This window comes from Arabidopsis thaliana, chromosome 2, assembly GCF_000001735.4.
Source record: "Arabidopsis thaliana chromosome 2, partial sequence".
NCBI lineage: Eukaryota > Viridiplantae > Streptophyta > Magnoliopsida > Brassicales > Brassicaceae > Arabidopsis > Arabidopsis thaliana.
Window position 1 is genome coordinate 5,898,729 of NC_003071.7, and position 19,631 is coordinate 5,918,359.

Consider the following 19,631-nt stretch of genomic DNA (forward strand, 5'->3'; position numbering starts at 1 on the left):
ATCATTAATTGCATACCAAAACAACAACGATCGACCTCTGAGATGTTATTGGATACTTCGTTTGTGTTTTTTAGATAGAAGAAGAGGTGTGAGAGATGATATCTTGCCATCTATTATCTTATATAGAAAAGTTGAACTTTTTTTAGAGCTACAGTGGTCTATGAATTTTGGGCAACAGTTGCTGACCCATTTCCAGCCACGTGAATTTGAAAAGGTTATGATTTCCCTCCCAACACCCGAGGGCGGCGAGAAGATCTCTTCACGAATGTCGCATCAAACAGGTACTTGTTCTTTATTTGTATTGCACGTTATCGACAATAGAACCAAATGATTTATCATATACTCATGTTTTTACACATTAACTTGTCCTGAGGTAAGATACACTATATCTTCGTCGTCCACTTGCTCAGTCGTAACGCTGACGTCAGTTGAGACGTGTCACCTATATGATTCGCTAAGATGTAGCGTACGTGAGAAGCACATATATAGCATGTGTTCAGATTGTTACACATGAAAAAAAGTTTCTATTTTTTAACAGTTTAATACCTTGGAAGCTGATACTCTCTGACGCCGCATTTAATGCAAGGGATACATATCTACTCTCCTCTTTGCACGCGCTTTTCACTGTCACATCTGTTTCCTTTTATACTTCTTCCACTATGTTATATTTGCAAGTGGCAGAACAATGATTGCTGTGTTTTTTAACAAAACATGTTGTTTACGTTGTACTTATGCTGTTTCGGAAATCTAATTTCCGGATCTTCTTCTCAAAAGCCCATTCAACTTTAGGGTAATCCAGTCCAGTACATTTCGAGTTAGGCCTCCCAAGTAAAACTTTTACTTCAGTTACTTTACATTAATACATGCTGCTAAGGAAAATTTGTACATCGTGTTTTTTATACATAACGCGGGTTACGTTATGAAGTTTGATATTTGTGGGATATTTGTAGTATTTTGGTATTAATGTAAACGTCACATCTCTTTTTCCAGAATCATTTCTTGCAGGTGTGAGGAAAGTAATCCATCTCTTTAATTTCATGCATCATCTGAAGGTAATTATATACAGCCTGTGTCATATTCAAAATCCGGTTATTCAGCCTGTAGTAACCAATAGCTCTAACTAGGTTCTCTTGCATAGTAAGGTAACATGTGACATATAAAAATATCGATTACTGTAATGCATGAATTTTTATTACGTATCGGTGTAATCATATCCCTACTACCCTATTTGATCCTATACCGAGAACCCTACTGTCGGAAATAAAGATTTGACGCCCAATGACCGAGGTTATATTCGTTATTTCGCATGGCCCAAAAACGTTAGTTACCCAACTTTTCTGCACTAAGGTCATTTTCTTAATATTGATGTCAAATTACGTTACCCCCTAATATTACCCAATAAATTAATATCTAGAAATCAAACTCAAACATATTCAAAAAAAAAATATATATATATAAATGGGCTAATAGGGCCTCCACATTTTAAATGGGTCTTATTTGAGTTTTCATTTATTTCACTCTTTGAACTAAATGAGTCTAAATGGGCATTTATTATGATTTAAATGCCCAACTAAAGCCCAAATTTAAAACCCAAATTAACATCACTATTTTAAGCCCTAAAATCCGTTTTTCCCAAAGTGTATGAACATGTCCGTTTTTTACCAAAAGAGAAATTTTCAATTCTCAAATTAGGCCTTAATCCAGCAAGTAAAGACTTAAAAAGGTTCCCAAAACCATCCTAGACAAGAAGCTAGCATCAAATAATCCATAAACATCATGAAATTCAAGGAATTAGAGATATTTCACCTTTGAAAACGGAACCGAAAAGGGGAATTTCGAGCTCATACCTTTGCAGATCGAGAAAACAGACAATAGATATGAAAAGAGGCAAAAATCCGATTGAAATAGATACCAATTTTGACAAAAACGACCAAGAATTGAGAGAGTTAGGGTTTAGTGATTTTGGTGTTCTTGATAAACAAAAACGAAGAAGATGAAGTGGAGCTCGATAATACCTTGGTTTTGCAATGTCGTCATGGTGTTTCTGCACTCAAAAAGCATTCTCACAACACCGTCAAATACAGAGACTCTATCGACTCAACAGCCGGGTCGATAAGTCTGAACTCTACAGTGGAGTGAATCAAACCAAAATCAAAGAAAATGAAAGAAGGAAAACAAAGTATCTACAATACCTTGTGGGTTGCCTCCCACGGAGCGCTTGCTTAAGGTCGTTAGCTTGACGGCAGTGAGCTCTTATGCCTTATTTGGATCCGTTAGAGGAACTGCAGTGCCCTCTTCAAGAGTGGAATGAGCAAGGTACGGTTTCAGCCTTTGTCCATTGGTAGAAAACGGTTTTCCATTGTTATCCCAGAGTATTGCTGAACCGTTAGGTCGCATTTCCATTATGACGAAAGGGCCTGACCATTTTGAACGAAGTTTTCCAGGAAATATCTTGAGCTTTGAGTTGAATAAGAGTACCTTATCACCTTCTGCGAACTTCCTTAAAATGATCTTTTTTGTCATGAAGGGCTTTGGTCCTCTCCTTGTAAATTCTAAAACTCTCATAGGCATTCAAACGAATCTCATCCAACTCATTGAGCTGAAGTAAACGGCGGCGTTCCCCAGCGGGTTTAATGTCGTAGTTCATCAACTTTGTAGCCCATAAGGCTTTGTACTCTAGCTCTACCGGTAGATGACAAGATTTGCCATAGATGAGGTTGAATGGCGTTGTTCCAACTGGAGTCTTGTAGGTTGTCCAGCTTGGAGGACCTTTGAAGCAGTTTTGAATGAGGCAAAGTGTCTTTCATAATCTGAAGCATGGCAACTGTAAAGGATACCTTCGACTTCACTCTCTGGAATACATCTCCTGAAAAAGGTTATCAACACACCTCTTATATAAATAAGGCTCATCCCATTAGTAGCGCTGCACGTTCTTCAAGAACTTCCTTCAATAATTTCTTCTTGAAGTAACCGGTGAAATCGGGAGGTGGGACTTCACAAGAAAGGTAGTTCGCGAAATCAGCATACCAAGGCAAATTACTTTCCCCAGTGTGTAATGTCATAAGCTCAAGAGTGCTCACCCGTAACCTCCCCACCTCATCCATGTAGCAATCTTCAATTGAAGCAAGGTTTTCACCTGGGAGAATATCTCTCATGAGAACTTCTTCCTGAACTCTCAATCGAGACAAATTATCAGCAACCTCATTCTCAATACCTTTCTTATCTTTAATCTCCAAGTCAAAGTCCTGCAGCAGAAGTATCCATCTTAATAGTCTCGGCTTGGCATCTTTCTTAGACAACAGGTATCTCAATGCGGCATGAACAGTGTGAACAATGACCTTAGACCCAACCAAATAGGATCTAATTTCTCAAAAGCAAACACAATAGCAAGAAACTCCTTCTCTGTTGTTGCATAACTCACTTGTGCTCCGTCAAGAGTGCGACTAGCGTAATAAATAGCATGCAACTTTTTATCCTTCCTCTGTCCCAAAACAGCACCCACAACATAATCACTAGCATCGCATATTACCTCAAAAGGTAGCTCCCATTCTGGCGGTTGCACAATGAGAGCACTCACCAGAGATTCCTTAACTATATTGAATGCTTGCAAACAGGTGTCATCAAACTCGGACTTCTGTTCCTTGCACAGCAGCTGAGTGCAAGGTCTAGCGATCTTGGAAAAATCTTTAATAAACCTCCTGTAGAACCCTGCATGTCCCAAAAACCTCATGATCTTTCACAGAATTTGGCGGCTGCATACTCATCATCACCTCAATCTTAGCTCTATCAACCTCAACACCCTTTTCAGAAATCTTGTGCCCAAGTACAATACCATCCCTCACCATGAAATGAGATTTCTCCCAGTTCAAAACCAAGTGTTTGTCCTCGCAGCGCTGAAGTACCCTGCATAAGTTAGACAAACAAGTAGCGAAAGACGAGCCATGCACAAAAAATCATCTATAAAAACCTCCATAAAATCCTCAATCATATCACTAAAGATATACTTCATGCAATGTTGAAACGTAGCAGGGGCATTACATAAACCAAAAGGCATCCTACGATATGCAAATGTACCATAAGGACAAGTAAAGGTGGTTTTCTCTTGATCATCGGGATGAATCAGGATTTGAAAGAATCCCAAGTATCCGTCAAGAAAACAGTAATAGGGTTGGTTTGACAGTCTTTCAAGCATTTGATCAATGAAGGATAGTGGGAAATTGTCTTTACGGGTTGCCGAGTTAAGTTTTCGATAATCAATGCACATCCGGTGTCCTGTGACAGTTCTAGTTGGAATTAGTTCGTTCTTTTCATTTTTAATCACAATGACACCACCTTTTTTAGGCACAACATGGACTGGGCTCACCCAAGTACTATCAGAGATAGGGTAGATGATACCCGCATCTAGAAGTTTCATTATCTCTTTCTTAACAACATCTCTAAGATTCGAGTTTAACCGTCTTTGATGTTCTACAGAAGTAATTGATTCACCTTCTAAATGTATCATGTGCATACACAATGTGGGAGAGATGCCTGTGATATCATCAAGGGAATACCCTAAGGCTTTCCTGTACTTTCTCAACTCACATAACAACAGGGCACTCTCCACATTGTTTAGTTCGGGATTAATAATCACGAGGTATGTAGAGTTGGGACCAAGAAACGCGACCCTTAGCCTGGCGGGAAGTGGTTTGAGTTCCATTTTTGGAGCGTTCAGCTCGCTCCAATCATCGCAGTCTTTAGGTGAAGATACAACCAAAGCTTTCTCTACCTCATTGTCTCCAAGCTCAGCAAATGCCACAACTTTAGTCATTGGTGAACTAGAATCCAGTATTCTAGCAAATCTAGTAGTTGCTTCTCCAAGGTACCCAAACTCACTCTCTTCTTTAGTCAAGACAGTTTGAAGAGGATCCTCCGTGTTCAACTCAGCAAGAAGCTCATTAACTAGCTCATCCATGATATCTACCCAGAATGTCTGACACTCAGTGGTGGGCTTAGACATTATTCTTTCCATGTTAAATTCCTGAACAATGTCACCAATCCGCAGATTGATCTTGCTCTTTCTCACATCTATCAATGCAGCGACAATATTCAGGAATGGTCTACCAAGGATGAGTCGATGTCTAGGCTCTTCATCAAGCTCAATGATGACAAAATCGGTTGGGATATAGAAATTCCCAACCCGGACTTGTACATCCTCAGCCACTCCAACAGGGAATGAAATAGAACGATCACCGAGTACCAGAGACATCTTTGTTGGGGTAAAATTCGTGTCTCCCAATCTCTTAGCAACCGAGAAAGGCATCAAACTTACACCTGCCCCCAAGTCACAAAGACATCTATCGAAAGTGTATTCTCCAATCCTGCTAGGCAACACAAAACTACCGGGGTCTTCTCTCTTCACAGGAATAACATTCTGGAGAATAGCGCTACATTCTGGAGAATAGCGCTACATTCATGACTGATCAACACATGTCCTTCTTCAAGGGTCCTTTTGTTAGTCAAAATGTCCTTCAAATGTTTCCGGTAGATAGAAACATTCTGAACTAAATCAAGAAATGGAAGCTTAACCTGGAGCTGCCTCATAATCTCATCAAACAGAGAATACTCCTTTTCTCTCTGTATCTTCCTTTGGCGACCCGGAAAAGGCAACTTAGGCACATAAGGTGGTAGCACAGTCTTTTTAGCCTTCTCTTCTAGGGTCTGTTTTCTCAGCTTCTACTCCTTCAACCAATGGCTCAACATCAGACTCCTTCCCAGTATTATCCTCTTCTAAGTCATCAGAAGCAGCTTTAGATTTCTCCTTAGCCTTCTCCTTCTTCAGAATTGGATTAAGTTCTCTACCACTCCTCAGGGAGATGGATTGAACATACTCTTTACCACTGTAGTCTTTCGGGTTCGTGATTGGTGTTTAGCCGGTTATTGGGCCGCGAGAGATCTCTCTCATCCTACTTGTGACCTCCCTTTTCAGGGTTCTGGTGTTTCGGCGCTTCAGGCACAAGTATGAAAAAATAAAACTACGCGAAATTTAAACATTTCGCGTGGCAATGCCTCTCGGGCTGTTTAGCAGCAAACCAAAGGCTTTATTCCCGTCACATTGGCACTGAAAAAGGGTGCCCTCGATGTGGAGCAGAGGAAAAATGTATAAACCATCTTCTCTTCCTATGTCCGCCGGCGAGACAAATCTGGGCCTTGTCCCCTATCCCGTCTTCGGAGTACCTCTTCCCCCGGAATTCTCACTTCTAGAATTTTGATTTCCTACTCTGGCGAGGGAAAGAATTTGATATAGGAGAAGACATTCTTGAGATATTTCCATGGATACTCTGGTATATTTGGAAGAGTCGTAACCGGTTTATCTTCGAAAACGTGATTGAATCTCCACAAGAAACTTTAGATTTTGCAATTCAAGAAGCAAAAGTTTGGAAAGAAGCAAATTCAAAGGAGTCAGTTTTGGAGTACCCTCGTCCTCAGGCGGTCCCTGCTAATATTTTCCCTACTCGGAATGTTGTCAGTTTGATGCATCTTGGCACTTAGATGACACTTTGAGTGGACATGGATGGGTCCTAGTTGACCAAGATAATGTCCTTCATTTGGGTCTAAAGAGTGCGCCGAAGAGCCTATCACCATTACACGCTGAAGTTGATTCGTTGTTATGGGCAATAGAGTGTATGATCTCGATAGGTGTCACGGATTGCTCTTTCTCATCCGATTGTGCTGATCTTATCTCTTTACTGGAAAAACCTTCGGAGTGGCCTACCTTTGTTGCTGAAATAGCGACTTTCGGTTCTTTTGTCTGTTTTTTTTCCTATTTTTAGTATTAAGTTTTTGTTTTGCATTCATAATGTATGTGCTGATTGCCTAGCAAAAAAAGCACGAGGTCGTAATAGTCTTTTTTCCCATGTAAGCAAGTCGGTTCTTAATTGGCTCTCTCTAGAAGAGATTCTCTTTCCGATTACTTAAATATAATGGTATTTCGACGAAAAAAACATAAAATAATAAAATTTATTTTTGTTCATGGTATTCCCGAACTTGGGCATAACGCATATATTCTACAAACATCCACAATTAGAAAAGAAATTAAAATTATCGGCGCAGACATGGAAGAGGGGTTAAATAATCTGGGTGCTAGCCGGAAGCAACAAATCCGATCTAATAGAACGGCGAATACAAAGTCCACTGCTTTGCGATCATGTCAACACATTGAGATCATAGACCGAATAACCACCCGACCAAAACAATATATTCGTAAAGATTTGGAAAAAGATTGTATATTTAAACGTAAATACCAGGAGTTAAGTTTTAATTATAGTTAGAACTTCTGTTAGTAAAGATAACAGTTACTAACTCGGAAATCCAATTTTATCAAAAAAATTAAATAGCATCTAAAGTTAAACGAGGTATTTTTCAAATTTAAAACTAAAGATATTAAACGGCTAAATAAAAATTAGGTAATCATTTTTTGAGATTTTTTCTAAAAAAAAAATATACATATTCCTATAAATATGATTCGTAACAGTAGATTGCACAGATCGTAAAGAACTTGATTTATCTTTTTAAAATAACGGTAGTTTTGTTTAGCCAAATTTTAAGAAAACTTGATTTTTTCTCTTTTTTTTTCCTTTTTTAAATTGTGACTTTACACATGACACAAATACAACTGATAAAATAATTTATGATTTATAAGATAAATGATTGATAAAGGATAAGATTAAGGATCAAGGATGTATTGTTTTGAACAACCTAAAAAATACAAAATCAGCGTATTTATCGTTAATTTCCCACAATAGAAAAAAAAAATATTTAGGTTTGTTTTAGCAAAATTTTGAGAAAGAGACAACTGAAGCACCAACCGACACAAGTTTTGGATCTCAAATTGTGTCTGCGACCGCGTTGTTTCCAACACTTTGAGCAAGGTAAGTCCTACTTTCCGGTTTTGATTTGATTTGATTTTAGATGTCTTTGGTTTAGTTGTATTGACAAATGTATCGATTTCGTTTATGCTAATTTGTGTTATGGTTGGATTGTTTGGCATCAAATTTATGGATCTATTGTACTGGATTTGGAGAATAAAGATAGAATCTTTGAGATCTCTTGCCAATTTATGGCTATACGCTTAAGAAAAATCGAAACTTTGAAAAAGTTTGGTAGAGTGGAATGGTTTTAGGAACTTGGGAGATGTTTATGTTTTGTCTTAATCAAAGCTTGACACTGGTTATGTGTGATGAAGTTTATGTTTTGTCTTAATCAAAGCTTACCCTTGTAATTTTGTTAGTTAAAGAGAGAGAGCTTTTATTCTTTGGAGGATCTAAATAGGTCCAAGCTCGTCATGCAGCTAGGAAAAAGAAGAGGATTAATATACAGTTATTAGAAACATTAAAGTTTCTTCTGTGTTTTGTAGAACAAGGAGATGATGCGGTACAAAGAGGTATTAGTACTTTCTGATTTCAAGTCTGTTTCTTCGCTAGATTAGGTGATGCACCGTTATGTGTTCTTTGAACTTCTTTTTGTGTGTGTCTACATGAATCAGGAGAAAGAGGTGAAGAAGGAAGCTTTCAGGAAGTATTTGGAGTCAAGTGGAGTTCTTGATTCTCTTACTAAAGGTATAATCTTACTTCACCTATTGCAACAGTTTTTAATTGAATAGTTTTGATTCTCTTTATACTCTTTTGTATGTTGTGGAACATGACGAGGTTTTGATTTTGATTGTAGTTCTGGTTTCTCTGTATGAGCAGAATGACAAGCCTTCCTCTGCTCTAGAGTAAGTTTCTGGACCCATTCATTAGTTTCTAGCTGAGTATTATAGATTTTGTATAGAAACAATTTTGTGTATTGACTTATAATCTTTTTCTTTCATGGACTACATATACTAAGAAAATTGATAGGTATGTCTGTTAGATTTGACATATAATTTTATTTGTTTTTCTTCCTTGCCAATCTCCTATGTCGATCTTTCGTTAACAGATCTTCAAGTTCAAGTTCACGAATGCAACTTTACAATATTTGTTACGTATTAGGCTAACTGTTTACGTGTAATGTAAGATCTTGCATATAACATATTCTCTATTTTCCGGTGGTTGTCATCAGATTCATTCAACAAAAGCTAGGTGGTCCATCAGTCTCTGACTATGAGAAGCTTCAAGCTGAGAAGTCTGATCTTCAAATAAAGTACAATGAGCTTTTGGCTAAACATCAGGAAACCCTGAGAGAGGTATCAATTCGAGTAGTTGAACCATCTTTAGTTGTTGATTAACACATTAGTTGTCTCATGAAAACAAGAGTGTTTAAATCTGTTTAACACATTCTATATATGGTTAATGTTTGCAGTTAAATGGAGTGAAGAGCTTGCATTCACGAAACTCTTCAAAAGATGATGCAGACAGAGAGACCCTTGAAGCTGAACACACGACCTTAGTCACTCCTCACCACTAACTCTGCACTTACTGTATATGTAATTCCTGTTACTATCTTCGTTTACATATTTACGGCAGTAAAAGAAAAAAAAAGAACAAAAACAAACCACGCATAGATGAGTTTTCTAGGCAACAATGATTAGTTTCTTTGTTTAAATTTCCATTTGCTCTCTTTCATTCATCTACATCACCAGTGTTGTAGAGTTTTTACGTAATAATAAATTCTTTGGTTAACGGTATCGAATTGGCCAATCCAAACCGAAGTCACCCAAATTTCGATTTAGTTTGGTTCGGTATATGTAAACCAATCTTTTACAAAAAAAGGTTCCTAATTTCTACATCTTACCATGCAAAACCGAAATTCCAATATACCAAACATTTTTAAAAATGCTTAAAAATCAAAGGGTTTGTTACAAAAGAAAAGATTTAATTTGGTTTCCATTAGTAATTACCTTAAACTGAATCAAATTATACCACATCCGAACCGAACCAAAACTCTTTTCGGTTTAAATCAGTATATAATTTCCCAAACCCTTAGTCCTGGGAGATCGGTTATCTATTCGGTTTTGGTTCGTATCCATTCGGTTATTGGTTATTTTGGTTCTTAAGTTTAGTATCTATTTGTTTATTTTGAAATTTCAGTTTCGTTCGGTTTCGGTTCTTTCGGTTTTAAAATTTAGTATCCATTCGGTTATTTTGTTTTGAACAATTTTGGATATTTCAGTTATTGTTGAATATTTTCCAATATTTTTCGGTTATTTTCGAGTATTTTTACTATTTTATATATATTTTCAAGTATTTTTAATTATTTTGTTTAGAAATAACAAATAGTTTTGAAAATATTATTGTAGTGCGGATATTTTAGGCTACCCGAAATATTTCGGTTCGGCACCGATTTGGTTTCGGTTATTTTTAAAATTTTCGTCTCGATTCGGTTCTATTATTTTTGGTGCGGTTCCAATTGGATACATTCGATTCGGTTTATTTGCCGAATTGCTAATCATGAACTGAGAGGTCACAAATGGTAAATTGCGAACCTAAACAATTGGCGTGTATTCATTCATTTCCCGCGTAAATCCTCCACCTTCTTCTTCGCCGGCGTTAATGGAATCGCCGACACAGACGTCTGAGCACATAGAATCCATGACGGAGTTTCTAGTAAAGCACTACCCCGATCAGCTCCGCGAAATCTCTCTCTCTTCTGATCCCAAACTTCACTACCCTCTCTTCATCGAGTACGCAGAACTCGTTGACGATAATCCGTCTCTAGCGCGTCAAGTTTTCTCAGATCCCGAACACTATCTTCGGCAATTCGACGATTCAGCCATTCTAGCTCACGTATGTACTCAATTTTCCCCAAAATTTGATTATACGAAATGGTGATTTCGATTAGCTTTGGGTGTAGAAAATTGCTTTGGAGCATATGAAGAAATTTGAGGAGAAGATTGGAATTGAGAAGAGATTTATACATGTTCGTATAAACACTAGTGGATCTCCTCTAGAACGAAGCCCTGGTGTGTGTGTGTGTATCTCTTGTTTTCGAGTTTGTTCTGCTTCTCTTAGCTGATTTTGATTTTGACACAGAGACATTCCCGAGTATTGGCCGGGTTAGAGTAAAGCACCGCGGGATTCTGATGATGTTGAAAGGCACGGTGATTCGATCCGGGGCTGTGAAAATGTATGAGGGAGAAAAGATGTATCGATGTCGAAAATGCAAGCACATGTATGGTTATGTGTTGTGGTTGAAACTGTATATTATACATTTTGTCATCTCTTGTTCTTGTAGTATTGCTGATTGAGTTGATTTCTTCTATAGGTTTCCTATTTTCCCTGAGTTAGAATCAATCAACTCTATTGTGAAACCGCCTTTTTGTCCTTCTCAGGTTTGTCACATTTCATTCTTTGTCTAGCTAAGCTTCTTTGCACTAGATAGTCTTCTGTTTTGCGATAACACTCTGACTAAGGTCTCTACAATTGTGTCCTGAAGTTTAAAAATTCTCTGCGTGACAGCGGTCAAAAGCTTGTGAGGGCACAAACTTTGATCCTGTAGATGATACAGTAACACGCCATGATTATCAAGAAATCAAAATCCAAGAAAATACTCAGGTTTTAGGTGTTGGTGTTATCCCAAGGTCCATTCTAGTCGTCCTGAAAGATGACCTTGTTGACAATGTTAAAGCTGGAGGTAAACCAGTTTGTTTGTTTTTATTCTGTGTCTTACATATTCATGATTGCGTCAATATTATGGCTCAGTGTAACCATTCTAAACGTATCAGCATAGCTGCTCCGCCTCCTGATATAACATATTTCTTTTCATGCAGATGATGTTGTTGTCTCTGGAATCTTGACTTCAAAATGGTCTCATGACTTGAAAGATGTTCGTTGCGACCTTGAACCTATGTTGATTGCCAATCATGTCAGGTAAATGGCTTGATAATTTTGATAGAGACCTACAAATCCATTTTATTAAGGAAATCCTTACCACGTTCCTGAAAGTTGTATGCAAAACTGGTACTAGTTTGTTTGCCTGAAACAATTATTAAGGTCTTTGATGGGATTCTATTTTCTCGTTTTCTTAGTTACTATTGGTCATTACAGTTTCATATTAACTCACTTTCTACCTTCTCTTCACCTGTTATCATGCCACTATCCAGAAGAACTAATGAGCTGAAATCAGAAATCGATATATCTGATGATTTGATCGAGAAGTTCAAGAACTTTTGGAGCCACTTCAGAGATACCCCTTTGAAAGGTAAAAAATCAATGTTACCTGGAAAGTATTCCGCCTATTTTTTTCGCAATTATTATGAACAATTATTCCCCTGCCATCGACAACTATTACGTATGTTTTTGGTAAACATTTATGCTAAATTCTTTAATGTTTTGGGTAAGTCAGGGAGAAATGCTATCTTACGAGGTATCTGCCCCCAAGTCTTTGGACTCTTCACTGTTAAACTTGCAGGTATACTACTCTATGCATACTTTTTTTGTCAACATCTCTTCTCATTGAGTTGTCTAAATTTATTTGTATGCATGTGCAATGTATTTATATGCAGTTGCTTTGACACTTATTGGAGGTGTGCAACATGTTGATGCTTCTGGTACAAAAGTACGGGGAGAATCTCACTTGCTTCTTATTGGTGATCCAGGTTGTTATCGATCACTGAGTATTATTTTTGTAATATATGCATGCCCCTAAATTTTGGTGGAGTTCCAAATTTTTTGCTTGAACTAAATTGATTTTGAACTAGAAGAAACCTTGCATGTGTTTTTAAGACATAAAAGGGTCGTGTACGTTTTTTTGTTACTAGATGATTGATTTATATATGGGAATGTTCTTTCATACAGACCTGCATTTTACATTGTTTATATCTGGCAGGCACTGGAAAATCGCAGTTCTTGAAGTTTGCTGCAAAACTAAGCAACAGAGCTGTAATCACAACGGGACTAGGAAGCACAAGTGCTGGATTGACTGTAACTGCAGTGAAGGATGGAGGTAAGCTCTCTGATCTTATGTTGTTTCCTTCGCAATACTTTTCTTTTTCATATAGTCTTATTAAGTTGTTTTCAGGAGAGTGGATGTTGGAAGCTGGGGCTCTTGTTCTTGCAGATGGTGGACTTTGCTGCATTGATGAATTTGATAGGTACTTTCCAGATGCCAGATGGGAGAAACATCTATTATAAGAATACTTTACATTAATCCGTAGTGTTATTTACTTTAAATTTTTGATCTTCGATGAACTTTAAGTATTCTTGTGGTCTTGGGAATTTCTTGGCTCTTATCACAGACAAGAAGAATTCACTGGTAAAAAGTGGTCAGCCTAACTTGACAAATATTTTAGGAATTTTCCTTTTTTTTTTTTTTTTTTTTTTTTTTGTCATCATTCCTTTTAATTGATATCGATCTATATTGCATTCTATTGCGTCTTCCTTTGAGAAACGTGCGTAGAACTGAAGCGCTTTCTTTCTTTTTCTTTCTGGAAGCATGAGAGAGCATGACCGAGCAACCATACATGAAGCAATGGAGCAACAAAGTATAAGCGTTGCCAAGGTAAACCACTCTACAATTTTATGTATATGTATTTTCTTGTTACTGCATCAGCTCCATTATTCAAGTTGTACAGCTAAATCGGCTTAAGCCTTATTTTGTTTCTGTATTTTTCTGTTTCTAATTTTGTCTTTTTCAATATGAAGGCTGGCCTAGTAACAACTCTTAGCACAAAGACAATCGTCTTCGGTGCAACCAATCCTAAAGGACAATATGATCCCGATCAGTGTATCCACTTCAGATTTAGTAGACCTTGCTTACATACATACATGCTGTTTTTCAAATTCAAGTTGGTGATGTCTCTTAAAAAAAATACTTCTTCCCTCAAGCATCAGTTGGGCAAGCATTCCTGATTTCCCTTTGCATTTGTTTCGATATTTCTCTTTAGAATTTCCTTGACTGGATCTAGCTCTTTCTGTCAATACTGCACTTTCCGGTCCCTTGTTGAGCAGGTTTGACATTGTACTTGTTCTCTTAGATACAAAAAATCCTGAATGGGATGCAGTTGTATCTTCTCACATCCTTGCCGAGGTAAGTTTCTTTAAAGAATCTATAAATATTGTGTTGTATACTGATATTGAGTCTTCTTAAGTAGAGTATTTGTGACAAGATATATAACTCATCTGACTTTTAAAAAATTGATGAAATGAACCAAGGTGCAAATAGAGCAAGACAGAGAGGTCGATGATCTGACAACTATTTGGCCACTACCGATGCTTCAAAGGTATCATATACGTACACAGATCATGAGATCCATAACCCATGAGAGTGTCAATTATTCCTTGCACATAAATCCGGGACGACAAATGTGCTTGATCTTAGCTGATAATACATTCATGGTTGCTACTAACTTATTATATCCTGACCTTTGCAGATACATTCAGTTTGTGAAAAAAAACTTCAGACCTGTCCTATCAAAGGAAGCAGAAGAAATAATTTCAAGTTATTATCGACTCCAAAGAAGATCTTCAACTCATAATGCAGGTATCTCCTGAGAAATACTTCGTGGTTCTAGAGATGCTAGTTTGGTATTAACATGGGGTGAGGGAAGCTGACTATAGTGGACCACTGTCCAGATTTGAATCCTATTATTTGATGGCTGAGACATTTTATTCCTTACTTATATAGAAAGTTGCTCCGAAACCCCTTCATATTGGAGGTACTAGGTCTAGAAAATCCTTAGGTCCCATGGGAACTCTGATTAAGCATAACCTTGCTTAAATGGATTTTAGGACTGGCTTGGTGGGTACAACAGTATCAACTAAGATCGATCCTACAATGGTTGATATCTTCCATGTAATTTGATTTTACTCTGAACTGCAGCAAGAACAACCGTGCGGATGTTGGAAAGCTTAATCCGTTTGGCTCAAGGTACCTCTTCTGTTATCGTCTTTATCAATCAAAATACTCCAAAAACAGGAACAAAAGAGAGGATATTAATGGTATTATGGTGTCACGCAGCTCATGCAAGGCTTATGTTCAGAAATGAGGTCACGCGATTAGATGCCATAACAGCTATCTTGTGCATTGAATCATCGATGACTATTTCAGCCATAGTAGACAGTATGGGGAATGCGCTACACTCAAATTTCTCCGAAGAACCAGATCAGGAATGTATCCTTTTTCGGCATTAACTAACTTTTGTTCCTATATATGTCCAAAGTCCGCCTTTCGTTACTTAGGAGTCATCTTCTGGAGCATTGCGGCTTGAAGTTTTTGTATCTTTTCCCCTAACATAAAGAAACAAACAGACGCGAAGCAAGAGAGATCATCCTTGGAAAGCTAAGAGGCGACGACATCTATTAGTGTGTGGCTGCGATGAGTAGTGACCCCACAGAAAAGAGATAAGTTTGCAATAATCTCCCTCACGTTTCTCATGCAAGTTTTCCTTTGTATAAAGTGCATTATGTGTGATTCTGCAGTGGATATGGCTCGTGTGGTTCCTTTAGAGTATATCTAGAGAGCAAACTTACCTTAAAAAGATGTATGTATTCCATCTCCATGTCCAATTCAATCAAATAGGTAAAGAAAACACAGATTTTCTTATCTTTCGACGGATGATATCAACCGCTTTCCATAACATTCCACTTGCCATTGCAATACATTGTTGAACCAAGAACGCATTTTGAAAACGTATGTGTAAGTACTTCTTAAGAACTTTTAGTTGACTATGGAATTTTTGCAAGGTAGCTATGTACCCTGTGGATCATGTCTCGGTCCAACTCACTTATTAGAAAAACAGTGATGATATTGATTGATATGTGTAGGTGACAATTGCTTAATTTATAATCGAATTAAAATTGCTCGTCCCACATTCAAAACAATGAACTTTATTTCCTAGTCAACGAAACTACGATGACGAGTGTCATATTACGGCGATGGTTTGAGACACTTAGATACTTGGCCATATAGTGTGCATACTTGTTGAACACCGGTTCTATAATTGCATCTCCGAAATGAGCAACGAGCAATGGTTCGGTGATGCATCTTGCCCAGCTTGCATGCTTTATACCAGCTTCCAACTGAAGTGATTGCTCCTCATCTTCTTCCTCACGGTCAATTTTGTATGGGACAACATGGTCGAATTTCTCGATCTTGGTGATCTCGAAGGAACCTTCCTTTAAGATAAATTCTCTTACCTCTTCTTCGTTTGGATTGTAGAATGGCATGTTAAATGATTTTACCATTGAATCGTTCACAAACCCCTACACTCACATTCTCGTAACAATTTATTACTTGGTAGAGAAATGTTTATAAAGAAAACAAAAATATGGTTATTGAGTATGTACCTCGGAGGCTAGATCGAGGAGGCAATCGGATAACAACGACCAAACTTGGAAACAATCTTTGGATAAAGTGTCGGAAACCTTTCTTCCCACGAACGTTAGAACCATATGTCCATTATGCACTACTTCTTCTGAACGCATTTTTAAGAACAACGAAAAATCTATCTTGAACTGATTTAAATAACTCTTGTAGACATTTGAAGGGTATGGATATTTAATATGAATGCTTTTAGTGTTGCTCTCAAGGCCATCTGGAATTCTAGAAAGCCAATGGATACTAAAAGCTGAATGAACAAAATGGAGAGACTTTCTTGGGAATAGCCTTGAGTAAAAAGAACCCGGGACTCCCGAGACAAACCACTTTCCTTTAACCTCCGGTTTCAGCTTCTCTTGGAAAGAATGAAACAACTTGAAGGTGGTATTGAAATCGTTCTCTGGAAGGTCGTTCAAATAACAATCGATTTCTGGTGGGTTTTTACTCATTTGTTGGTATGACTCCATGATCGTGTAGGCGATTGCGGACATGGCCAACACCGTGTTTTGTCCAGTAGAACAACCCAAGTCTGCCACTTTGATGCAACCAGGAAACCCATTTTTCAGTAGCATTTCTCTTACGTTCTCTATGACCAAAGGTTGTATCTCATAGAAAACACTTCTCTATAAAACCCCAAAAATATCATAAATTGTCAGACCTTGATTTACTAGTACATAGTTATTATATCATCACATTCGTCAGTGTTTAGGTACCTGATAATGTGAATTAGTAGCATAACTATGGTCTCCTGTTCCTCCTTTCATTTTAAGAGCGTCCACCAAAGAGTCCCTAACGTATATATCAATGTTATTTAATCAGATAAATTCAAAATTAGAAATAAAAATTCATAAACACACAATGGTAAGGTTAAGCATGTTAATGACCTTAGTATTAGAAGCTTTAGTATATCAACAAAAGGATGATTACAATCTAATCTACCCATTTCAGCTCTAAAGAAAGAGTTCTAAAAAACAAGGAAAAAGAAATTATACAAGTACAAAGTTACAATTACAAGAAATTAATCATCCCATTTACTTAAAATATCGAAGAATTCAATTATTTGTTTGAATGAATGTAAAATTTATTTATAGAAAAAAACGGTTTTACAATTAATGCAACATAGAGTCGAAGATCAAAAAACATTTTAGAAGAAATCAATCATTACCTTGAGGGAGACATGATGTTCACAATATGTATGTATCAATTTTCTTTACCAAATGTATAAGGTCTATGATTAGAAGATCTTGGCCTTGAACTAGCTTGTATGCATGTGTACTTGAAAGAAAGGGCACTTTAGTTTTTCTGGTAATTTTTTCCGATGGTATGTGTGTACTGGAAACGAGCACTGTCGCATACTTAAGAGCCACTTGTATCAAGCACAAACACACACACACACACCACTTGTATATCTTACACCTAATATTGTTATATTTGCATTTATTTTAATTTTACAACAGATCAAATTGGAAAATATAAAAAAAAAACCAAGAAAATGGGAAACATGATAACGTAATTAAAATAGTTCAGAGCTCTTCCATTTGTTGTTTTTAATGTATGTAATAAAATAAGATATTTTTTTATTTTGGATTTAAATGTACATTTTCAGTCGCTTTTATCAAAAATGATAAAGTTCTTATTTATTATGGACCAATTATAAAAAACTATAATAAAGTGTGTGTTTTTTCGTCTAAAAACCGTTTTTAAATGTATTCACACATTAATGTATTTCTCTTTCGTTTTTTTAACCCTTTTACCTTTTCTCAACATACCAATTATTATTTTTATATTTTGTCATGCTTTCACTATGGAGAGTTGAGGCCCGTCACCAACCAGTCGACCATCAGACAATGAAGAAATGCCTGTTTTTGATTTTTTTTAGATAAGAAAACTTCTGACTTAGTTTTCGGCTAAGATCGGATTTAGTTTGTTTGTATGAGGATTAAATCTTCGGTCCAAAAACTTTTCGGTACAAAAAAAAAGAAAATCATGCTTTAACCTACAAATTAAATAGATATATTATATATACATATATGAACATGTTCTTATTGTAATTATGGAATGCAATATTTTCATGCAACGATCACATCTAATAACTTAAACGAGTTTCATACAAAAAAAAAAAAAAACTTAAACGATTTCACACAATGTAGCATTCATGATTTCTGAACAATACTTAGCCTCATGAGTTTATGATGTGCAACAATCATTATTATTCTTGTGGCCAAAGCAACCTCTATATCCCTTGCCTCTCTATGGTTCATCGACTTTTTCTTATGCTCCTACCACTCGTAACACAACAAATATGCTCAAATATCCCTCAACATCTAACAACCTAGACTCAAACAATCTGGCTACCTATTCCTAGTCTTAGTGGTAGGAAAGTATAGGACTCGAACGAGCCGTAGTAGAATGAGGCAAAGAAAATTTAGGTTTGAAGCATCGTGTAAATTCATTTTTCATAGTTCATCATTAGAGTTATGTTTGTGTTTTCATTCAGATGATCTTACGTAATGTTGTCGTAATTTCAATGTACCAATTCTTGTATCTGATTTAATATCAGTGAACGAAATAGATGTAACAAAAAATAAGATACACTGACTAAAACAAAATCTTCTTAATTGGAAGAAATAACATGATGAAAATAAGTCCTCCCTTAGTGGTATTGGATGGATTGTTGGTTCTGGCCGACGTTTTTCTAATCTTGGATTAAAGAGCCTTCGACAGTGTTTATCCTCTCTTCATACGGAGTTTGAGGTTCTTCTTTGGGCAATGCGATCCCTTACATTCCTATGTATTTTGGACATTATTTTTGAGACATTTTGTAAGGAGTTGACTCAGCTTTTGGACACACTTGATGAGTGGCCCGCTTTTATTTCAGAATTAGAAGATTTTAACACTTTAAAGTATAGCTTTTCTCGTTTTTCCATATCTTTTATTCTACGTTTAAACAATGTCGGTGCTGATTGTCTCGCCAAAAAGGCAAGAGCACAAGATTCTATCTTTTCCCATGTAAGCTTATTTACTCCAGACTGATTTTCTCCTAAAAAACCCGCCCATTTGTAATTTAAATGCATGAACTTATTTTGCTGTCAAAAAAAGGAAGATAAAAAACATGATGAAAATAATGTTAATGTTTCGTTGCTCTCTAAAATTGATTTCTTGTCAGACCGTAGTGGCACAATGAATACGCTAACGTGTAACTCCATCCCCGTATCTCAAACTCACAGCCGCAAATCTTTCAAATTGGTTAATTTTAGAATGGATCGCGACATTATCTTCAATTGTGAATATTCAATTCTCCAGCTCAGAATAGTTCAATATGGACATCAATTTCTATTTATTTTGATATATGCATG

General features: G+C 36.8%; 3 protein-coding genes and 1 pseudogene across 9 annotated transcripts; 2 read left to right on the forward strand and 2 right to left on the reverse strand.

Moving 5' to 3' along the window:
- Nucleotides 1–2,253: 2,253 nt before the first annotated feature.
- AT2G14040 lies at nucleotides 2,254–6,313 on the reverse strand (annotated as a pseudogene; the record flags this gene model as incomplete). Its single annotated transcript has 1 exon — nucleotides 2,254–6,313.
- A 1,378-nt stretch (nucleotides 6,314–7,691) lies between these two features.
- Nucleotides 7,692–9,701, forward strand: AT2G14045 (c-Myc-binding protein). 4 transcript variants are annotated; one of them, NM_180660.4, is made up of 6 exons: nucleotides 7,692–7,910; nucleotides 8,270–8,422; nucleotides 8,525–8,597; nucleotides 8,707–8,755; nucleotides 9,082–9,205; nucleotides 9,322–9,701. In NM_180660.4, exons 2-6 carry the CDS (start codon nucleotides 8,405–8,407, stop codon nucleotides 9,424–9,426), a joined length of 369 nt encoding a protein of 122 aa, NP_850991.1. In that variant the 5' UTR covers nucleotides 7,692–7,910; nucleotides 8,270–8,404; the 3' UTR covers nucleotides 9,427–9,701. The 4 variants fall into 4 exon arrangements, with proteins under 4 accessions (NP_850991.1, NP_001324165.1, NP_671849.1 ...); NM_147314.4 differs by having other exon boundaries at nucleotides 7,822–7,910; nucleotides 8,276–8,422; nucleotides 9,322–9,646; NM_001202596.1 differs by having other exon boundaries at nucleotides 7,822–7,910; nucleotides 8,276–8,422; nucleotides 9,082–9,162; nucleotides 9,492–9,646.
- A 670-nt stretch (nucleotides 9,702–10,371) lies between these two features.
- Nucleotides 10,372–15,646, forward strand: MCM9 (minichromosome maintenance 9; the record flags this gene model as incomplete). Of its 2 annotated transcripts, NM_001335409.1 has the most annotated exons (19): nucleotides 10,372–10,745; nucleotides 10,813–10,921; nucleotides 10,992–11,130; nucleotides 11,224–11,290; nucleotides 11,418–11,592; nucleotides 11,729–11,828; nucleotides 12,062–12,159; nucleotides 12,304–12,369; nucleotides 12,464–12,556; nucleotides 12,787–12,903; nucleotides 12,979–13,051; nucleotides 13,392–13,458; nucleotides 13,602–13,683; nucleotides 13,865–13,986; nucleotides 14,112–14,179; nucleotides 14,330–14,439; nucleotides 14,779–14,826; nucleotides 14,917–15,069; nucleotides 15,207–15,241. In NM_001335409.1, exons 1-19 carry the CDS (start codon nucleotides 10,512–10,514, stop codon nucleotides 15,239–15,241), a joined length of 1,956 nt encoding a protein of 651 aa, NP_001318221.1. In that variant the 5' UTR covers nucleotides 10,372–10,511. The 2 variants fall into 2 exon arrangements, with proteins under 2 accessions (NP_001318221.1, NP_179021.3); NM_126977.4 differs by having other exon boundaries at nucleotides 14,917–15,646.
- Nucleotides 15,647–15,685: 39 nt separating this feature from the next.
- Nucleotides 15,686–17,708, reverse strand: AT2G14060 (S-adenosyl-L-methionine-dependent methyltransferases superfamily protein). 2 transcript variants are annotated; one of them, NM_001335410.1, is made up of 4 exons: nucleotides 17,441–17,708; nucleotides 16,989–17,064; nucleotides 16,245–16,898; nucleotides 15,686–16,160 (listed from the first exon to the last, which is right to left on the reverse strand). In NM_001335410.1, exons 1-4 carry the CDS (start codon nucleotides 17,452–17,454, stop codon nucleotides 15,786–15,788), a joined length of 1,119 nt encoding a protein of 372 aa, NP_001318222.1. In that variant the 5' UTR covers nucleotides 17,455–17,708; the 3' UTR covers nucleotides 15,686–15,785. The 2 variants fall into 2 exon arrangements, with proteins under 2 accessions (NP_001318222.1, NP_001324257.1); NM_001335411.1 differs by having other exon boundaries at nucleotides 15,686–16,898.
- Between the last annotated feature and the right edge of the window lie 1,923 nt (nucleotides 17,709–19,631).